The sequence below is a fragment of the Lytechinus variegatus genome, chromosome 3 (assembly GCF_018143015.1).
Source record: "Lytechinus variegatus isolate NC3 chromosome 3, Lvar_3.0, whole genome shotgun sequence".
Classification (NCBI taxonomy): Eukaryota; Metazoa; Echinodermata; class Echinoidea; order Temnopleuroida; family Toxopneustidae; genus Lytechinus; species Lytechinus variegatus.
This window is the reverse complement of record NC_054742.1, coordinates 40,710,234-40,733,396: the sequence shown is the minus strand read 5'-3', so window position 1 is coordinate 40,733,396 and position 23,163 is coordinate 40,710,234. Positions and strand designations below refer to the sequence as shown.

The following is a 23,163-nucleotide window of genomic DNA, read 5'->3' as shown; positions in this document are numbered from 1 at the left end:
TTGTGTTCGTGGTATTCATTCTACTTTCTAGATCCACTCTGTTCACCCTTCGTAATGGCTCATGTTGCAAGGTTGATATCAGGCTGTCGCCAGTCTTTTCAGACAGTCCTCCAGCGAAACGTAAGTCCACTCTATATACCAAAATATTTTTCTGATATCTATAGTTATATTGTTAGTATATATCTAATCTAAATTTAGATCTAGCTAGTTCTCCAAAATTGTTTTATTACAGTCCCATGCCTAGGAAACTATGTAGGCCTTTCTAAACTCTTCATGCGCTGGGCCGTGCCACTCATTCAATGAACAAGGATATAACCTTGTTCTCAGTTCTATCTCCATGTGTGGCAAAATAATGGTGGCAATGTTTGGCTTAATTTCTCTTTTTATATGGGACAAATGCTTGTTTTTCTTACACTGTCAGTTTTCATTACAGGCATTAACCATATAACTTGGCTCTTATGTAAATTTAATTCTTGAAATTATTTTTTTCTTAATTAAATATAGAGATTGAAAATGAAAATTTTCTTGCCATATCACTTTCCACCAATAGAGGGCATACACAAAAATATGCCAAAAAATTCAAGTTTTTGAGCGCTCTGGTGAATACAAAAATTATTCCCAAGTTACTAATGAAAAATAAATTGCAACTGTGTGGAAATCAGTAATTTTGGTCACAAAGTCAAAAGTGATATTTAAATGATTTTTCAAAGTGTGTGCTATGTACAGCATTGGCATACCTAGCCAGGGGCGTTGTGGGGAGTGAAAGTTATATACTGTACGTAGCTCACTCCCCACTAACGCCAGGAATCACCGTACATGCCTTTGCGTATCGGACAGGATTACCCATGGTGAACCTAGACCTAAATCACCAATTTTAGTTATAGTTTTTCGCCCAAAGTTATGTACATGGGCAAGTTTTATGTTTACCCCCATTTGATTCTATTTCTTTTATTTTTCATTAAATAAATAGTCGTAAAATTGAAAGAAATTAAGAGCAATAGCGTTCACTTACCCCCGTCTGTTTACGAAGCCATTTTGATTTCTTTTGTTATGATACCTAGATACACACGCGTGCAGAGCTGCAACTTAGATTTAAAAAATACTTGCATTTGTCAATAAAAATCACGATTTGTAAAATATTTGTTTCGGTTGAAAAATATCATGAAATAATTTATATGATATTTATCGATAAAAAAAAATATTTTGCGATTCCTGATATCTATCGGCAGATGCAAATATTTTTTTAATCCAGGTTGGCGGTTTGACTGCCAACTTGAATTAAAAAAATATTTGCATCTGCCGATAGATATCAGGAATCGCAAAATATTTTTTTTTATCGATAAATATCATATAAATTATTTCATGATATTTTTCAACCGAAACAAATATTTTACAAATCGTGATTTTTATTGACAAATGCAAGTATTTTTTAAATCTAAGTTGCAGCTCTGCACGCGTGTGTATCTAGGTATCATAACAAAAGAAATCAAAATGGCTTCGTAAACAGACGGGGGTAAGTGAACGCTATTGCTCTTAATTTCTTTCAATTTTACGACTATTTATTTAATGAAAAATAAAAGAAATAGAATCAAATGGGGGTAAACATAAAACTTGCCCATGTACATAACTTTGGGCGAAAAACTATAACTAAAATTGGTGATTTAGGTCTAGGTTCACCATGGGTAATCCTGTCCGATACGCAAAGGCATGTACGGTGATTCCTGGCGTTAGTGGGGAGTGAGCTACGTACAGTATATAACTTTCACTCCCCACAACGCCCCTGGCTAGGCATACCATAGTCCTACCTGTAGATTCCCCACAGGCAGGATGGTAGCAGTGAACCAGTGGGCCGTGCCCATTTCATTAACCCCCGACTTCAGAAGATCAGGGAGGGAAATAACAGATGCATTGTTTGCTTGAGTGTGAAGTTTGCATGGCATCAAGTGTGCATTGGTGCAAAGTATGTATGGAAAGGGTCACTCACACTTATTGCTAGATAAGTATTATATGTAGGTAGGGGCCTATGCATATGGCTATGGCTATAGTATGTGACAAAAAAAATGAAAATCAAATATGAATAAATTTGGTATCATTTGAAAGCTCTTAAAAAGACATTTCAAATGATACCAAGAACTCTAATTTTCATCAAGAAATGATAAAGTTATTCCAGTTATAAAAAAAAAATTGTGACCATTTTGAACCCAAGTCTTCGACAGGCTCTAACTTCTTTGTTTTTGAGCCCTATGAAGTAATTTAGGTATCAATGGAAAGATGAAAGAAGGCTCAATTGATGTGTAATCATTTCATCTTGTAATTTGTCTTATGTGTAAAATAATTTCTTCTAATTAAGTCTAATTATGCAAATTACGCAAAATCACAATTACTCGCCTGTTTTTTTTTTGCCAAATGAAGGTGATCATGATAGTGTATTTCTTTGTTTTTCTGATTAAATTACAAGCTCTTTTTCAACTTAAGTATTGTCTTTTTTTAAGTCTTAAGTCTTTTCTTACATATGAACATTATTCCTTTTGTACTTGAATGACCAAATAAAAATACTAGCATGTTTTTTTCCTGATGTATTTGATTGTTTCACCAATTCCTTATGTATTCTATTGTTTCAACAATTTGTTATACATGTGTAATATGTAGCTTTTGATTTTAGAGACAATGGACATTTGAGTACATTTTTTAGGAGGGATGAGCAGCTAAGTGTAAAATATGTATGTAGATTGTAGCATTGTATGCAATTTGTTTAAAGTATCAAGAAGGATAAAAATTAAGCTTTAGTATATTCTATCATTTTCAATGTATTTCTTAGATTTGTATACGTATATTGTATTACAAAGGCCCTGTTTGAGCTCTCTTTTTTTAAGAAAAATAAATAATTTCAATTCTTAGTTGAAGCCAAAAGAAAAGGAAAAGAGTGGTCTATTTCTTACAAAGCAAAAAAAAAACAACCAGAAAAAAAGATAACAAAGCTCTAAACAACAATCAAACAGACATCAAAGCTTCAAACAAACACTAAACACAAGAGAAACAAAAGTGACACAAAAACTTGTACCAATCCCATCCCCATTTTCCAGTTTGAAACACAACCTCCACCTGCACCCCTAATAAAAAAAAAGTGAATAAAAAAATAGTAAAGCTAACAATAATAAAAAATAAATAAATACAGGACTTAGACCCACCTGGAAATGAAATATTCTTTCATGCATTTTCTTACAAGAGTGAAAAAACTATTACAAAGAAAAATAAACGACTTCAATTTCATGCATTTTAATTTAAAAAATCAACATTTTAAATATTCTCCCCTCAAAAGCAAATCCAGTCTCCAAATAATGAAACATGACCAAAAAAAATAGAAAAAAAATAAACAATACAAAAAATTTTAAAAAGAAACTAAAAAAGTATTTAAAAAAATAAAAAAAATATGAAAGAAAATAAACATAATTTTTGCATTTTAATTAAAAAGTCAACATTTATGATATTCCCCTTTCAAAAGCAAATCCAGTCTCAAAATAATGAAATATGATTGAAAAGTTTCAAAATATATTTTTTCTACAAAAGAAAAAAGAAACAATAAAGATTTTGCATTTTAATGTAAAAAGTCAACATTGATATTCCACTTCCAAAACTGAAGAATCCAGTTTCCAAATGATGAAACATGACTGAACAATCAACCATCTTGACTCTGTAACCTTGGGAGGAAAGAATGTTTTTGTGACAAAATGTATGAATTAATATCAATATCAAAATAATAATCTACGGTATAAAGACAGAAATTTAAGAAAAAGGCACAATATAGAGTAAACAATTCAAGATCTAGTTCAATCCAGCATGAACGACTCACTATCGACCGCTCCCATCACCCAGCCAACCGCATTGGTCAGCTCGACTGCCGAGAGACCGGCTGTGACAAGGGCGGGAGCTCCCAGTATAATGCGCGCGCGGTCATGCAGCCAATTTTTGCTTGGCACATACAGCAAGTTTCGGAGGTAAAAAACATTGTTTCGGTATTCAAATCACCTAGATATTTCATATGCTGGTAATTAAATAAATATTCTACGTAAATATATAACATTCAAAACTATACATACCTTCCTTTTTTGAAATTCAAGGCATCGAATCCGTCTCCAATCTTTCGATGGTCGTATCTCAGCCCTTGTTCATCGTACGGAGAAAAAATAAGCGATATCAAGTCATTCAAATGGAATTCCAGATCTCTTGATTGATGCCCCAGGGCCCATTCATGATTTACGGTCTAAAAATAGCACCGCTACAGCGATTTTAGCAGAGACATGCACTGTGCACTCGAACAAGAGGCTGAACGATAGCATGGTGCCAAGAAATCTGCGGAAGCGCAGATTGTCAGGTACCTATTTATGGCAGTGAGTTAAACTACGCGCATGTCAATACTTCGCGGACGGTATTGTCTCAAAAATTAGCAGCGATCCTTAAAATCTGACATCAACATGAAAAGCGACCTAAAATTACCCTTCGGTGTAAGTTTTTTTAGGATGAGTTCGTTATTCATGAAAAATATTGACAAAAGATCAGCAAATTTGTCACCGTTAGCGCCCATTTTGAAGAAATCTGATATTCTCAACAAGCATTACGATATCACCATTTTGCAAGCAAAAATCGTCAAAAATGTGAGTCAAATATGGTACTAACCAATTATTTAGCATTTTGCCATCAATCTGATATAAATATGTCACTTTTTGAGCTTGAGTTTTAGTATACATCTGCACAAAAACTTTGGTCCGCGAAGTTAGGTCACACTTTTTCAGAACGGTTTTCCAGCACAACGCGCATTTGCCAATCGGAATAGAATTTTGAGATTGCGATACCGGCGAAATCCCTTGACCTACTTTACATTTTTCGTCCATGATTTTATAGTTTAGGATCTTGCCGTCAATGTGGTAACTATTTCTTGAATTGGTTTTGTATAAATTATGAATATTTTGTGAAAAAATTTAAGCCTGATGAATATTTTTCAAAAGTCCGCAAAGTTTGGACGCCCCATCATATTAACGGGAAAGGGTTAAGTTTTATTGGACCAATGGGTTGGGTGCTAATGCAGTTTGTTTCGCACCGGCGTCACCCGGGAAAGGGTTATTTTTTATTGGACCAATGGGTCGGGTGCTAATGCAGTTTGTTTCGAACCGGCGCCACCCGACTTCGACGTGAGTAATTTTTCGAGCTTAAGCCAATTCATCTAGATCAAAAGCTTCAGGGCCAAAACCACTATTTCGGCATGATCGGCCTAAATTCGTGTCACCAGTTTTTCTACTCACCTTCTGGAAACCTGAAGCTTTTTCAGAATGCTTTTTTTATGTGATATGATGTCAAGGGTAGCCAGGAGGCTCCTAGATAGTAAAAATCATTTACTAACGTATGCTTACTCTCAACAGAGCGAGGGATTCTATCCTATTCATCTGCGCGTACCGCCAAAAACACCTGCAACTTTCGCCCCTGAGATTTCCACTTTCCTTCGAAAAGAAAAAAGTGTAGACAGCAATGTGGAGTCTTTTAAAGGTCCCATAACTTTGTTAATTCTTTTCTGTATAGGCTGGTGTAGTTGGGACAGTGCCAGTGAGACACCTCAACTTACAGGAGTACCAAAGTAAGAAGCTGATGCAGCAGTATGATGTTAACGTTCAGAAGTTCATGGTTGCTGATGATGCTCAACAAGCAGTCCAGCAAGGCAAAGACTTGGGTGAGTTTTGCTTTGTCCACCGTGGATTCACTTGTCAAGTTGGTCTAAGAGAGAAAAAAAAACTCTAAAAAGACAGAAAGATCAGAGAAAGATATTAAAGGTAAAGTCTACCCCAGATAAATGTTGATTTGAATCAAAAGAGAAAAATCAAACAAGCATAATATGAGAATTTCATACAAAAGGGATGTATATTAAGAAAGTTATAACATGTTAAAGTTTTCCATATTTTTCACAAAACAGTTATATAGACAACTCAGTGATGATGACCCCCTCTCACTATTTCTTTTGTTTGTTACTGTTAGAATTATACAATATTTCAATCTTTTACAAGTTTTTGAAAATAATGACCAACTTGACTGAACCACAAAATGTTAAAGCAATGATCACATTTTCAGCGAAGCATAAAACTTTATTTCACATGACAATGAGGAGAAAATTAAAACATTTTGTATGTCATGTAATGAAATACAAAAGATATAGGCCTACATGTATGTATGGAAAGTGGATGATGTTATCAGTCCCCTCATTTACACTCTGATCAGGATGTGCATATGACTGTTTTGTAAAATTAAGCTAAACTTTAAGATGTCATATTTTACATCCAATTTTAATGAAATTTCAGTGTTTTGTTTCATTTTTCTCCTTTTATTCAATTCAACTTTTTGCTGGGATGGACTTGTGAAAGAAGTAGTCCACTGTGACATCAAGTAGCTTTTGTTATGAGCAGAAAATAAGGCAAACATTTTGCTTAAATGTATTTAAATTTCATCAAATTCAAAGTTTATTTCCAATATCAAAAAAATGTACAGTTGCATTGAAAATATGTTATTAATATCGATAGCAGCATGAATATATAACATATTCAATGAATACACAAAAGTGAAATAGAAAGATGAACCAAGAGTCAAAGAATAAGAAAGCTAGTGAATTATATTCAAACAATGGTTTGTGATTTTCCATGAGAGCAGCTATCCAATATACTGTTACGATATTACAATATTAATTTCTGTAGAATGCCAAATTTTGAATTTTCTATGTATAAACAGACACAGCATTTTGTACACACTTTTCGAGAAAAGAACATTATCTGTAACTATGAAGCATATATCTTTTTCACAATGCCTCGGTAATGCTACCACACATATTCCTTTACAGATATTTTCCCTTTTTATTGAAATTATAGTAGAGTTTATGATGTGACTCTTATGTGATGTCTAGGAATAATTAAGAGGAATAATTATTAGTATCACTTTAATGAACAACACTTTTAATGATAAACTTTATTCTCAGTTGGCTTGTCTTTTTATGTTTTTTTCCCTAATAATCTGTATTCTGTATGATTGATGTTTTGAATATATTTTTATTATGTGTTTTTTTAAACCAGTGCTTGGTATCAAGAAAATATAATTTTGACTAGTATATTTCCCTGTTTCTTGTCTGTAATAGATGTGAGAGAGATTGTATTGAAAGCTCAGATACTGGCAGGAGGTAGGGGTAAAGGAACATTCTCTAGTGGTCTCAAAGGAGGAGTTCACCTAACCAAAAAGTAAGCACACATCATCCAATTACATTTTGAACATCTGTGCTTTATTTTCTAACATTTCTTTCTGCTTTTATTTTACCAAAAAAAAAAAATTGGTGAAGCCAATTGTTTGATCCAGACTTTATTTAGATATTTATTACTGTTGTTTATAAACTTTGACAGTTGATTTCAATATTTTATTTTCTTCTTTAGTCATCATGGCATTCATATTACTGAAACTACAGTATATGTATTGGTTTGATCCAAAGTGAATATTGTTCATCTTCATTTATCTCCTAGCCCAAATGATCTTGGTCCATTAGTAGAACAGATGATTGGAGCCAAACTCACCACCAAACAAACTCCCAAGGATGGGGTTCTTGTTAAAAAGGTAGGGTTCTTGAAAATAACAACTTAGAATAATACAGCCATTGTATTCTGCTCTACTTTAAAGAAATGGGGTATGTAAAAAAATGTAGTTTCTTGTCAAAGAACAAAATGAGTCTGTCACTAACATAGATGCACACACGTAAGCATGATTATTAATCACCTCATAGCAGAATCAGTGGGTTTTTTTAATGAAATTTTTTCTTTGAAGGATCATTTTAGAAAATGTCAATCCATTAAAAAATAACTTTGTTCAATATATCTCATGCTTGGTTTTTGTAAAAGTGGGGCAGTATTGACTTTATCTGTCTATTGAACAATAGAAAAAGTAACTTGGAGTTTATTGGAATTTATACATGTACAAACTATGGCCCTAAGGGTGCCAATTGTATCAGTAAAGTTACAAGACAATACTGAATATTTCAGAAGGAAATAGCTATTTATGTTGTTGATGGAAAAATTTAGGTAATGTTTGTGATAATACCTTACAGATTTGTTGGTTTAGTTAAAAATTATGATTTGAATTGATTTTTGTTCTCCACAAATGAAGGTAATGGTAGCAGAGGCATTAGATATTGAAAGGGAAACATATTTAGCCATCTTAATGGACAGAGGTATGATGGGACCAGTCCTTATTGGTAGTCCAGCTGGTGGAGTTGATATTGAAGAGGTAGCAGACAAAACCCCAGAGCTTATATTCAAGGTATGCTGATATAATCATGATGATGAAGATGGTGATTGTGATAATAACATTTATATTATGATGATGATAGTAATGATTAAAAAAATGACATCAATGGTAGAATTGATGAAATTAATAACAAGACTCATGATCATAATGATGATGATGATGATAATTCAAAGCTTCAAATTTTTGTTGTAGGTAGAGGAAGATTTACTCATTTAGATGGGCCAGGTTTCTGAATTGTAATTTTCGAAGCTCTCATGACTATTTTTGCTTTATACAGAGAGAACCTTTCATGTTTACTTATTGTAGGTTTTAAGCTGGGAGATGATGTATATGTGTTTACCTTAAAAGCATTTACTTTTCTGATTACTTGTTTATTAATTGCAGGAACCTATTGACATTTTTGTTGGCATCACTGATGAACAAGCTGTTACCATGGCAAAGAATCTTGATTTTAAAGGGGATCTTATCAGGGTGGTAAGTGAAATTTATCTCAGATGGTAATAGTCATTTCAAATCATGTATGGATGGAACAAGGTAACTATCGATTGATATCTTGCCATAGGTTTATGAATAGGGGCTGGGAGCAGAGAAAATTGATCCATTTTGTTTGGCATTTTTCTTCTCAATGTCCCTCCAAAAGGTTCTTGTTGAAAATAAGAATAGATCTTCATTAAAAAAGATGCATATTTCTAATTTCCATGCCACTTTAAAAAGAAAAGGATACCTCTATTTTCACAGGTTACTAACTGTACACATTTTGGCTAGAATGGGATGTCCATGCCCCTTGTGGACTCTCTCTGGATAGGCTTATTGACACGAAAGGATGACCTTTCAAACTGAAACAGGATTTTGGGTTCGAATCGCAGCCATGGTGTATTCCTTCAGCAAAATGAGGTGAATAGATACCCACAGAGATTGATTTCTTGATTGTTCTGAGTCCTGCTGATAAAGTGGTAGCTTTAGCTAAATCTGGGGTAATAATAGTTGTGCTTTGTGACATAGTGTTCATGAAAATACTAAGAGGCAAGATCAAATTGGGCCAATCTTTCTTCTTCACTTTTCCCTCAACTTATTTCATTTTTGTTTTTTTGTTAACAGGCAGCAGACCAAATTAAGAATTTATATAAATTATTCCTTGGAGTAGATGCCACACAAGTTGAAGTCAATCCTTTTGGAGAAACAGATGATGGAAGAGGTATGGCCCTATCCTTACTTATTGGTTCATTGATTGTACTATTTGTTAGATGCAGTATCGCTTCCAAGTTCTTTCAAAAGGCATTACAAGACGTATAAATCAATTCTGAGGGATCCAAGATAATATAACCGGTGTGTTTGCTCAGTTGGTAGAGCGTCTGTCTCACAACTGGGAGGTCAGGAGTTTAAATCCTGGCTGCGTCAGACCAAAAGATGTTAAAAGATGGGAGTTGCTGCTTCCCAGTTTGGCGTTCAACAATTCAAGGGATAGAGCTATGACAATCTGGCACTCCACAGCAGCTGCTGGGCCCACAATTAGTTGGGTAAAAAGAATTTTCAGAGTATTTTTATTTTCAGATTTCATTTCAAGCAATAAAATATTGGGGTTTTTTCATATTTTGGTTTTCTCTACCCAATGTTAGTTAGCAATAGTGACAAGCTTGTTTTGAATTGCATTCAAGGTATTTTTTCTTGAAAATTGATCATTTGTCAAGATTAAGAATGATTTCACCCCAGAATGGAAAATGCTTGTTATTGTGCTGGAGTATAATAAGGATTTATACTAGGTAATTTATACACAGATGTTACCAGGAGCAAGCAAATGAGTATTACAACATTTTGGCTGCAACTGAATGCATTCTTTGGACACTTTACATTCAACCTTCATCTTTTGTTGTATTTCTTTCCCCATTAGTGGTATGCTTCGATGCCAAGATCAACTTTGATGACAATGCAGAGTTCCGTCAGAAGGAGGTCTTTGCAATGGACGATATGACCGAGGCAGACCCCAAGGAAGTTCTAGCAGCTGAACATAACCTTAACTACATTAGTATGGATGGCAATATTGGATGCTTAGGTAGGTGTCCTCTGACATGTTGCAAGAAAGTTCTTTGCAAGTAATTTTAAGAAGTGGATCAGTATTCACTTTTGATTGATTTAAGATTAGAATTAAGATGATTGGTAATTTCTTGCAATGCTGCATTTGGAACAGGGGAAGAAGAAGGGGGAGGAGGATGTGAAAAAAGAAGAAGTTGAAGATGAAGGATGATAAGGAAGGGAGAGGAAGATGGAAGGAGAAGAAGGAAGAAGAGGAGGAGTAGAATGATAACAAAGACATAAAGATGGTGATGAAGACAAAGAAGCATGACAAGCAGAAAAAGAGGACGATAGAAATGGATATAATTACATCGCTTGCTTTGAACCATTGCATGAATGGATGAAATTCTTGATGAAGGATTCTATTGCCTGGAGTAGGATCTAATCCAATCACCATCTGATTAGTACCACTATGTCGTGAACATTTTATGGTGATTATTCTCTATCAAAGATTTGTATTTAATCCTCTGAGTCGTCTGTATGGCAGGTTTGACTGGACAATATTTTTTTTTCTGTTACAGTAAATGGTGCTGGACTGGCCATGGCAACCATGGATATCATCAAGCTTCATGGTGGAGAGCCAGCAAACTTCTTAGATTGTGGTGGTGGAGTAGGAGAGTCTCAGGTCTTTGAAGCATTTAAACTTATCAGCTCAGATGAAAATGTGAGTCCAGTTAGGTCTTCGCTGTCTGATACTGTGATAAATGGGTTCACCAAATGAAATATTAATATTAACTTAAACCCAAATCATTTCTTGACCTGTAGACCGTACCATGAAACAAAGCTTTTTATTTGAGGCAAGGGATATGTATTAGGAGGAAGGGATGAAGAAGGGAAGAAGGGGTAGGAAAATGAGGAAAGGAGGAGTTGGAGGGGAGGAGGGATAGAGAAGGAGGAAGGGTCAGAGAAAGAAGTGAGAGAAGGCAGAGAGATAGGGGAGAATGGAAGGGGGAAAAATAAAAGAGGACTGAGGAAATGGAAGCATGAGAAAAGGGAGGAGGCTTCATATAGGGAGGAGCAGTACGGACAATGAGGAGGGATTTTAGGAGGTTGGAAAATACTGGAAAGGGAAAGAGTGAAGATATTTAAACAGTATATTTTGCAATCCATTAAATTTAGTTCAGAATTATATGTAAAATCGAAGGGTAGAATGAATTTATTTGTAAGGTTTGTATTGGGTTTAGCCATTTAAATTTTTAGTGCATTTCCATTTTGTTCAATTTTACAGGTAAAAGCTATCTTAGTGAATGTATTTGGCGGTATTGTAGATTGTTCCATAATTGCTAATGGCATCACATCAGCTTGCAGAGGAATGGATCTTAAAGTACCCCTTGTGGTCAGGTTAGCAGGTGAGCAAAATGAACCTATATGTATCATATGGAGATTTTTTTTAAATAGACATTGGCTAAACATGTTTGTGGCATGTATCATAGATTAGGTGTAACTTGTATCGGGTACAATGATATCACATTCAGAGCAGGATACAGTTATATATTTTCTCCAGTTTGTCCTTTTTGTATACATCTAAATAATGAAAATATTGAAATAATGAAGAGTTTCTCACACTTTGTTTTATCTTGTGTTTGTTTTGACAGGGTTCAATGTAGAAAAAGCTACTGACATTCTCAACGACAGTGGTCTTCCAATTAAAATTGCTTCTGATCTTGAAGACGCTGCCAAGAAAGCTGTGTCTTGCCTTAATTAACAACATAGTAGAAAGGCCCATTAACATGAACAGGATTCTGTACTGGATTCAAAGGATACATCAAGCTTTATCCATACATGGCACAATGAACTTTCTTAAAACTTTGCTGGTGTAATAAAAGACATCAGTTTTGGACACACAACCTTTTAGAACCCAGCTCTAAATAAATATCACTTGTAGAGTAGTGATATAGCTGCTGCAATATTTTTGGCCACCACTGGATTATTGAGCAGGATTCTACACTTTGTGTGACGAACGAATCATTTAGCCGGATACCGTCACTTAATGTGATAAAAAAAACTGCTGAAAGTGAAGAGGTCTTCAAAGTGTACCTTTAACTGAACAGTCTGTTACCTTAGGTTAATATATTCTACAACAGGTCATGGACGTAGATATTAGACAGATCGCATATTGCAATTTAGAATTTATCTCAAACCTCTGTAAGGAGTTCTCACAACTGGGATTTTTGATATTGTATGCCAACCTAGGTATTGCAAGACATTTTACCTCTTCATCATTATGGATATCAAGATTCGAATTTTTAAATTTGTTGATATCAATAAATCATTTGGTATTGTTAATAAAATAACAATTACAAATATGAAGATTTGGATTAAATAAACAGCTTGCAAAAGAGGTTTGTATGTCAGCATATGCAGGCTAAAACATCCAGGTATGACCACTCTTTTTTTAAAGGAGATACCTTGTGTTATACCTTGTGTTAAAATTGTGTCCATTGTCATGTGAGAAAACCAAAGCAAAATATGCTAATATTTATGTATTCATGTTGATGTTATTGGGCTTTTCTTGTGTGTGATACAGCAGAGTTATATATAAAGTATACAACAGATTGTGAAAGTGAGGCAGTATTTTTTGCTTTTTATAATTAGTAAACTACTGTACATTCAACCCTCGAATTAGTAATTTATGATTCAATTCAAATATGCAATTGCCAATAATGTGTGGTAATTTCCCTGATCAAATAATCTACTGATAATGATTTTTTCAAAATTGAAATTATCTTGAAGAGGATTCATAAAACGTTGATGATGCTACCAACCATATTTAGGATATGCACATGTGATGTCAGATCATAAGAATCAAAAGGAAATAATGACTCTGAAATATTGATTCTTGTTGATTTTGTACAGAAATGAGATACCAGTGCCTAAGGCACCTGAGTATTCAAGCTTATGAAATTTATCCCAACTCTACATATCAGAGAAATAACGCTCTGAGATTTGTTTGTACTTGGAGGTGCCAATTGCATATTTTGGCATGTTAGGAGTCAATATAGTATAAAATAAGCTATATGTATAACAGAAAAAGAAGTCAATTGTGAAAGAAGATAAGCTCTTTGTGTCAATCAGGGTGATATGTTAAGTGTAACATATTTCTTTTTAAAATCTACATTCGTAATGTTACTCCACAAATTTCTCCTTTTTAGGGGGATTTTATCTAGAAACTTCTTATCGCCTCAATAGGCAGGCAAAGATATTCATAATAAATCAGTTGTGAGGCAATGACATAAGTAAGGTTGTATGCACAATCACCTGTTGATGTAATCAGTTAGAAAAGTGGTTTGTGATTTTATTCTTTGTCTACATATTTCATCTGCATTAATGGATATGAAGATTAGTAAAATAAACCAGAATATATTTATGATTGACATATTTTATCTCATAATTTGATTGGAAACAACGAAAAGTGCTATAATATTCCTTCATTATTGGCAGTATTGTAGTGTAAATGGATATTTATAGCGACATGTAGTGTTTCTGATTGCACAAGATGTATGTTTGAGCCGTGAGGAGACCGATTCCTCAAAATCATTCCTATCAAGTGCTTGTGAGTAATGGTATTGAAAATAAATCAATATTTTATTTAAAAGTTTTTTAGTTTCAAATGTTTTGTGTCTATATTAAATGAGATTCAGGGTGCGTATTTAAATTCATGAAATTGCAATTTTTTATTTGAATATTTTCCCAATGCATTCCTCTCTGAATATTCATATTTCTCTACAACAAAATATTTAATAATAACCGGCCTTCAAGAGAATTAGAGAATTTAGTACGTCAGAAATATTGCCAGTGATAGATGTACCTCATTCCTCCTCTCATTCTCTCTACTTGATTTTATATTCCTCTCTCCCTTTGTCATCTCTGTCTTCTTCTTTGTTCACTCTATTCCTCTTCTCAATCTCTTATTCTTATCACCCTTTCTTTCCTTCTCTTCTATTGCCATCAGTCCCTATATCACTTTATCTTCTCTCTAACTATCTCTTTAAATAAATCTCTTTCAGGAAGAAGTACAACCATCAACAATGTAAATGTTGTATTACTTGTGAAATTAACTTCTCAAATCTGCAAGTATCTACATCTTCCGCAAGACTGATCTCACCATGATATAAGAATGTTATCAGTAGAAACACCATTGCATATTTTTTTAATCAGGGAAACACAAATCATTTGACAATAAAAATTGCCTGACAATGAACATAAATAACAAGCTTATCAATACTTCTTGGAAGTCCATCTCAACAGCAAGAGGATTTGAATAAATAGAGAAAAATCAAGCAAGTATAACACTGAAAAATTAGTTGTAAAACAACAAAATTATGACATTCTGAAAATACCTGGTCAACATGTTAATGAGAGAGCTGGTGATGTCACATCACAATGATTTTTTTTTCATTACATGAAATAAACAATATTTCAATTTTTGTATATTTGACATTCTAAGGTTACAGCAATTGTAATAATTACGGTATATCCAATTGCAAATGTACACATGCATATCACCTCTAGTAAATCAATCAATTGAACAAAGATTTACAAGAAACCAAGTTTCATGCTTTTTATTTAAAAAAGGGGAAAATTCTCATAAAATAAAAACATATCAGAAATAGAGTGGGTGACATCAGTATCCTTGTTTCCAGAGTGCCAGTGTTGAATATAACTTTTCTGATAACAATATTTTGCATCAGATTCTAATATTTTCAGTACTATGCTTGACTGCTTTGTTTCTCTTTATTAAATTCCACTCTTCTACTCAATACTGAAGCAGAAAGATAGTCAATGAAAATAGGTTTACTACACAGAATCATCAGTATATAGTTTATTTATTACATCTGTCAGATGAAATATGTATGTACAACAAATCCATGATAATATTATGCCTTGTAACCTTTTCATACAGAGCAATTCTTTGTGTTTTTCTTATTATTAAAACGTTTTAATGAAGGATATTTTGAGGGAAATATGAACTAAACCAGTTTCTAAATTGGTAACTTCTTGATCTTGATAAGTTTTATAACACACATATTAGATGGTGTTCATAGTGTTAAATATTCTTCAGCATAGCAAGGGGCTGCACCACATTTTGACTAATTCTAATTTCTATTGGATTATTTCTTCAGTTCAGTTTTGAACCACTTCTAGAATTGGTACTTTTGTTTTGCAATTTGAATATTTTCAGAATTGTTTTCAAGAAAAATTTACTCTGTAAAGGTACAAGCTGATCCCGAATACAGGAAAATTAATGACCATTTCACAAATAAAAATATGTTAATTTCCTCAGAAAAATGAGCACTAACTCCTCGGAGGGACCCATTCATGAATCTTCTTCGGTGTGGTTGAGTAGGGTACATATTCCTTGTTCGTTCCAGAAAAATTCTCCTTGTGTTCTTTCCAGATGAACTTTTGAGGGACGGGTGGTACCTTAGTGGGTGGATCATCTGTTATATTATGAAGCCATCTGTGCCTGTATATTTAAAATAAAGAGAAAGAAACAAATATATATACATGAAAAGGAATTATACACAGGAAAATGTAAACAACATACATGTAGATCTGAAAAGAATTCCAATATTATTTGAATTTTGGTCCTTCCAGATTTATAGATTAAAAAAAAAACCTCAATAACATGACAAGGACTTGATTCTTTGGAAGCTTTTACACCTACCACCATTAACAAAAATATAATATGCAACTATTTTTGTATGAATTCAGATTGTTAACCCTCTACTTTCAGTTAGGTGATGGAAATGGCTTGCAACAAATTAATCCCAATCACATATTTTTATGCTAACATAAAATGGACATGGAATGACTCGATAATGCACTTTCACAGACATGATCAGACATTTTTTTGCAACCTAGTTCAGCAACATTTGGTGTATAAATGTATGACACAACAAAATTTCACAAACAGGAGAGATTTTAGTCACCTGGCTTCAAAAGCTTCAACCAACTGAATTCTGAAGAAAATTGTAGCACAATATGATGCCATAGGTTCATCTGTATAAAGCTTTAAAAGAAATGTCTTTTTTTTAATTACTGTTGTACAGTGAGTGACAAGAATTTGTCTGGCAAGGTCTGAACAATATAAAAATAAATATTGCTAAAGTTTGTTGCATTCGATCTTAATAGGACTAGTCACTTACCATTCTGGTGGAACAAGGCTTGCATCATAATTCCAGTAGCGATCATCGCGATATTGCACCCATCTATTTCTGGCTAAAAAAATATGATATATGCACTGTAACATTAGATATAAAACAAATTATATAATAATGCAGAAACATCCAAAACTACATTGCATGTATTTTCTGGCCTAACCAAATTCAAGATAACTTCATATTCTAATTTAGGATTCCTTCTATCACTCTTACAACTATTAAAAAATCACATGATATCTATTAAAAAAAAGGTTCATCCATACAATATTTAAATACAAGGTGATTTGCGAACCATGAGTCTCGCCTTATTTCATGTGCAATAAGCAATATGAATATTTTGACCCCTAGATGACCTTTGCCCTTATCATCCTAATGAACATATTAAATGTGGTATTACCCAGGATAATGTGTGCCAAGTATAAACACAATTGATGCAGAATTAAAGAAATGAGAGCAAATTGAACAAAAACTTGAAAAAAGGATGGACATGTGCTCATACGTGTATCATTTGACCTTTTGACCCCCAGATGACCTTTGACCCTATCAACCTCAACAACACGCATGTGATGTTACCCAAAGATCATTTGTACCAAATGTAAACACAATTGATGTAGAAAAAAAATTAGAGCGAGTTGAACAAAAATTTGACTTTTTGACCCTTAGATGACTTTTTACTCTATTATCCTCAACATCACACAATTGTTATTACCCAAGGATCATTTGAAACAAATGTGGTCAAAATTGATGCTGAAATAAAGAAATGAGAGCAAGTTGAACAAAAACTTATAATAAAAAGAATGGTTATCCCTAATATCATTTTACCTATAACCCTTTGACCCCATCAACTTTAAAGACCAACATGTCGTATTACACAAGGATCATATGTACCTACATGTAGTGTGAACTTAATTCATGCAGAAATGATAGCAAGTTGAACAAAAACTTTTAATAGGATAGACATGACCTCACATAATTTGACCTCTTGAACCCTAGATGACCTTTGACACGTCATCCTGATGGACACATATGTGGTATTACTCGAGGATCATATGTACCAAGTATAAACAAAATTGGTGATGAAATAAAGTAATGAGAACAAGTTGAACAAAAAGTAACATTTTTGTAACAAAACACAGGAAGAGTAATTACTAGGTCTCTGTCGTGCTTCGTTCAGGCAAGACAAAAGGACATTGCTTTTTATGATTTTCTTTTGTATGAAGTTAACTTTCTCACAAATGTAAAAAAGGAGAGAATGTCACCAAAAGTAATGGCTAAAACAAGATCTTAATAATCCACTGAGAGTAATTAAGTAATCTGTAAGGAAGGTTTATTCAATTCTAACAACTAGTTGGGTTTGATAAAATGCATGAACAATTAGGGGACCATTTTATGAAGATTTATGAAGGTTTAGAGAAAGATAATTTGTGATAATTTTTTGATTGTTTGATATCACATTAAAGCAGGGCCCAGGTACCGGTATATGCAGATTCTACCAATGGCTATTGTGTGGATGGTCCATGACAAAATATGGATGAAAAAATGTGCCTGATAAATGCACAGGTTAAATGATTAAAAAGTTTCTGCGAAAATTGCACTTTGTGAAATTTATATTTCATGAAATTTGGAAGAGCTGCTCACATCATCATGTGATGTTTAAAAAATACCATTTTTAAAATACAATTATTTTTTTCAGGATTTTCATCAAATCTTCAATAATATGTTCATCTCATTTTTCTATTTTTATAAACACCAACTTCATATCAGGGTGGACATCAACATGTAAAGAAGAATCCTAATCAACTCCTTCCAAGCAACCATCAGAAAATAGACAGTAACCCTTAAATAAGTAATCAATTTTACAACCATAATGTGATTGATGAATATGCTTCAGAGCACACTATGTGCTCGCCATCCTTACCTAAGAAGAACCTGTCATTCTCGTAGTACTTGTTGCCATATTTGTCCTCACCAACAAGAGCACCAACCTTAAGATCTTCTCCCCTAATGGTTTTTAAACAGCAGAGAAAAATATATTGGTTGAGTCGAAGCAAGAATAAATTGATCTTCATACAATCAGGGATAACTGTAGATGGATTCTTGACTGCAAGCAGTTGAAATTTCTGTTCCCACCATTTTTTTTTCAATCTGAAAATGAATGCCCAAGCGCGAGCCAAGGTTCTTTCCAAGAAAATCCTATTTTTAAATTTTTATGGGATATTTGCACTTATGGCAAGTTCCCCCAAGCCTGCGCAGTCCCTCGTCTGTGCACACAGGTATCTGCGCGATTCTAGTAAAGATACGCAATGAGCATGAACTTTACACATGCTACATAGATTGATGGAGACAAGTATTCATAAAAAAAATCTGACTCAAAATGATGGAAAAATAATGAATTTAGGGCATTTCGTGTGACAGCCTCAAAATGCAGCCATTCTCATCAAATTTCCTGAATCATGTGCAAAGTGAATGAGTGTGCAGACATGGGGTACCTTTTTTTTTTATCTGAAAATGACAGCCCGAGGTTTTTTCAAGAAAATTGTATATATTCTTTCATTTTTTAATGAGAAATTTGGTACACTTACTCGAAATAATATAAGGAACATTATTAACTGAAAGAATTAGTGAAATAAGAAGAAATTCATGTTAAATCTTAACTCAAATTGTTAGGTGCGCAGACTTGGGGCCCACCATCATACTCATATTAGGAACATTATTATCTGAAAGATTTTGTGAAAAAAAAAGAAATTGTTAAATCTTAACTCAAATTGTTAGGTACGCAGACTTGGGGACACCATCATACTCATATTACTAGACAGCTACAGCCTACAGGACCCGTCATCAACATGCACCCGACACAGTGTTTCCACTCTTCCCGAAATTCGGAAAATTTCAGGAAATTTTGACTTTTTCCAGGAAAGGTTCGGGAAATGAAAGTATTCAAGGAAATTTCGGGAAATACAAAATTTAAATTAAACAACAATTAAACGTAGAAGCTATCAATTTTCACGATAATCAGGTGACATTTTACTAATGTTTTACAGCCATACGTAGCTCAAAAATTTTCCACTCGCGCTCCGCGCTCACATTTGTAATTTTGTTCCTTTTTTTAAAGAGGGCGTGAACAGAAAAATGCTAAAATTCTTGATTATGGCCACCTAGCTAGGCCGAATTTATTCTCGCTGTATTATTGCCCGATTTTCGTTTAAAATCAAACTTGAAAATTCCAGGAAATATCTTTGAATTTCAGGAAATTTGGGATTCAGTTTCGGGAAATTTATTTTTGAACTGTGGAAACCACTGACCCGACAAGAATATGCAATAGACGGGACTGACTCAAAGAAAGGCAAGATTCAGAATCAATCAAGCGAGTTTTGGCAAACAACACCCACCAATAACTTATCATATAAAAAGATACAACTCTACACTGGCTACATCATAAAAGCATTTAAGAAATAATTCACCTTAGTAATTTCCAGAATGATCCCCTTATACCACCACATTCTTTGATAGTTTGGAAGAACCTCCCACGTATTGTCGACGCCATAATTCAGAATAACAACGTGTTGCGGATATACCACTGTAATGCAACCCATATCATACGCACATCCAATGACATTATCACGATTCTGTGATACAGTCATTGTAATTGCACAGGAGATAAATTTCCGAAACTCGTGTGCGTGCTGGTATTCCTGGGATCCCCCTCTCCCCCCCCCCCCCTCGGCGGCTCGGGCCCCTGTAATTGGAGAGTCTATTATTATCGGAGATCAATTTGGCTGATCCAGCTTTCACAAACAGGGGGGGGGGGCGATTTTTTTTACCTAAACTTTCCCCAATAAGCGGCTGCTTTACGCCTTTAGTCTATTTTAGTTATAGATATTCTGAGAAAGTTCTTATCTCCTTTCCTATCTTTTAGAATTTATCACTGAGATATAGGAAGACGCTATGAAATCGGCAAATAGGTATATATTCTGAAGTCTATAACGCGATATACTGGACTGCCCCCGGTCCCATAATACAATCATCCTGGGACAATCATAAAGGCTTCAATTTTTTATCAGTCGAATGGTAAATCATGTCACTAAATTCTCATGGTACTTGATTTTATTGTTTTTCATGCAAATAATAAATGTTGATAATGAGTTTAGCGTAGCAAATCTTAGCTTTTTTTGGAGGGGGGAGGTATCATATCTTTAAATGCATTCAAACGTAAACTCAACCTATCCTGCTTTATTCCTATAATTCTTCGCAACGGAACTAACACTTCATTATGTTGATTATCATCCATTCGCCGTTTTTCATTCTTGCTATATCTGTTTTCTCTGATATTGTCCAGTAATGCCAGTTATATCATATTTTGTTATTTCACTAGATCAAGCTGGTCTGTGGTCAGCCCTTCCCCATGATTGTCTTGTCTTGTCATGTCTCTCGTTTGTCTTGTCTTCTATATGTCATTCGTTCTCTCTTTCTTCTGTCTATTGCGCAATCCTTCACAGGGGAGACCTAGTGTATGAGAACCTTTGCATTTGGTAATATTAAAGATAATTATGTTAACATCAATCTGATTTCGACCTTTTTGTTCCCTCTTTCTCTTTTTTTCTTTCCTGTATATATAATTATGAATAAGTCGACAATATTTTTTTTATTTCCAACCGGGGGATCCACACTTTGCAAGCTTTGCTTTTAGTGCATGGACCCCCTCATTTCCATTTATGCTCAAATTTTACACTGTTTTTTACGAAGTAAGAATGTTCATCTTTAAAATTGTATCTGATTTATATTATTTTGTATTATGTTTTGAATGGAAATGAAATGTAGAATTGAATTGAATTGAAAATTGAAGTTGAAAAGGCCAACGCTAGATGGAATTGCTCCACGGTGTAAACCCTATATTGTCTGAATAAGTAACATCAGCTAGGCGTGGCACCATGATATATTTCATGATGGATGGGGGCAAAACGGTATAATGGGTGATTTCATCTGTTTCCTCATAATCGACTTACATGACTTATCTCTCCTTTTTATACTTTTCTTCACTGTACTTTCCCAAGGTTCCGTGGAACGGTTTTGAAAGTTTTAGGGCCGGGGAATGACCATGTAAAAATGAATTACAATCGGACTAATTATTATTTTTTTCACATTTTATTTGAGCCTCCTAAGATTGAGATCAATTAAGTTGCTAGGTCACTTTGGCGCCCCTTATAGATTGAGATCGATGAGCACCCCTAACTATTATGTTAATTAGGAGAGGCTTGAATAAAGATCAAGTCCACTCCAGAAAAAAAGTTGATTTCAATCACTAGAGAAAAAAAATCAAGGAAGTATTATGCTTAAAGAACAAGTCCAATTGAACAAAAAAAAATATTTGAATAAAAAGAAAAAAAATCCAACAATCAAAACACTGAAAATTTCATCTAAATCGGATGTAAAATAAGAAAGTTATGCACATTAATTAGTTTCGCTTAATTTCCACAAAACAGTTATTAGCACATCCTGAGTGATATGCAAATGAAGGGACTGATGACGTCACTCACTCACTATTTCTTTTGTCATGTGAAATTGAGTTTTGTTCCTACATGAACATATGTAATTAGTATTGTTTAACTTTATGTGGTTCAGTTAAGTTGGTCCTAATGTCAAATTGGTATGTCAATGTCAATGGAGCGTTGTGGCCCAGTGGATTAGTCTCCGGATTCTGAAACAGAGGGTCGTGGGTTCGAATCCCAACCGTGGCGTAATTTTCTTCAGCAAGAAATTGATCCACAATGTGCTGCACTCAACCCAGGTGAGGTAATTGGGTACCTGGCAGGAATTTATTCCTTGAAACCGGCAGCGCGCGTAACACCTGCACTGCTAAAGCCATGCAGGGTAATTATGCTGCATATACTGTAGAGCGCTTAGAGACTTCTGACAAAGTATAAGTATTAAGCACTATATAAGCATGTATATTGGTAAAAAAACTTGGAATATTGTATAATTCAAACAATAAAAACAAAAGAAATAGTGAGTGATGTGCATCATCGACTCTGTCATTTGCATGTTACTGTGTTGTGCAAATAACTGTTCTGCGAAACCGTAAAATGTCATAACTTTCTTATTTTACAGGGTTTTACATCCGATTTTGATGAAATTATCAGCATTATGCTTGTTTAATTTTTCTATATTGATTCAAATCAACATTTTTATGGAAAAATTCATCAAAATCGGTTGTAAAAAGAAAGTTCAAATTTTCGCATATTTTTCATAACTCGGTGATAGGCCTATACAAAAATTAGAGAGTCGATGATGTTTCTCACTATTTCTTAATGTGAGGGAGTCGTGGTCTTGTAGTTAAAGGACAAGTCCACCCAAAAAAAACTTGATTTGAATAAAAACAGAAAAATTCAACAAGCATAACACTGATCAAAATCGGATGTAAAATAAGAAAGTTATGGAATTTTAAAGTTGCGCTTATTTTCAACAAAATAATTATATGAACGAGCCAGTTACATCCAAATGAGAGAGTTGATGACATCACTCACTCACTATTTCTTTTGTATTTTATTATATGAAATATGAACGTCATTGTCATGTGAAATGAAGTTTCATTCCTCCCTGAACACGTGGAATT

The 23,163-nt window shown here is 34.0% G+C and overlaps 2 protein-coding genes across 2 annotated transcripts; one reads left to right on the top strand and one right to left on the bottom strand.

The window, feature by feature from the left end:
* Window positions 1-12,783, top strand: LOC121411022 (succinate--CoA ligase [GDP-forming] subunit beta, mitochondrial-like). The gene is made up of 11 exons (XM_041603484.1): window positions 1-120; window positions 5,572-5,719; window positions 7,166-7,265; window positions 7,542-7,632; window positions 8,179-8,331; window positions 8,704-8,793; window positions 9,418-9,514; window positions 10,208-10,369; window positions 10,911-11,053; window positions 11,618-11,738; window positions 11,985-12,783. Exons 1-11 carry the CDS (start codon window positions 55-57, stop codon window positions 12,092-12,094), a joined length of 1,281 nt encoding a protein of 426 aa, XP_041459418.1. The 5' UTR covers window positions 1-54; the 3' UTR covers window positions 12,095-12,783.
* A 2,416-nt stretch (window positions 12,784-15,199) lies between these two features.
* On the bottom strand, window positions 15,200-20,247 carry LOC121411024 (NADH dehydrogenase [ubiquinone] 1 alpha subcomplex subunit 12-like). The gene is made up of 4 exons (XM_041603485.1): window positions 20,015-20,247; window positions 18,472-18,554; window positions 16,539-16,611; window positions 15,200-15,856 (listed from the first exon to the last, which is right to left on the bottom strand). Exons 1-4 carry the CDS (start codon window positions 20,095-20,097, stop codon window positions 15,685-15,687), a joined length of 411 nt encoding a protein of 136 aa, XP_041459419.1. The 5' UTR covers window positions 20,098-20,247; the 3' UTR covers window positions 15,200-15,684.
* Between the last annotated feature and the right edge of the window lie 2,916 nt (window positions 20,248-23,163).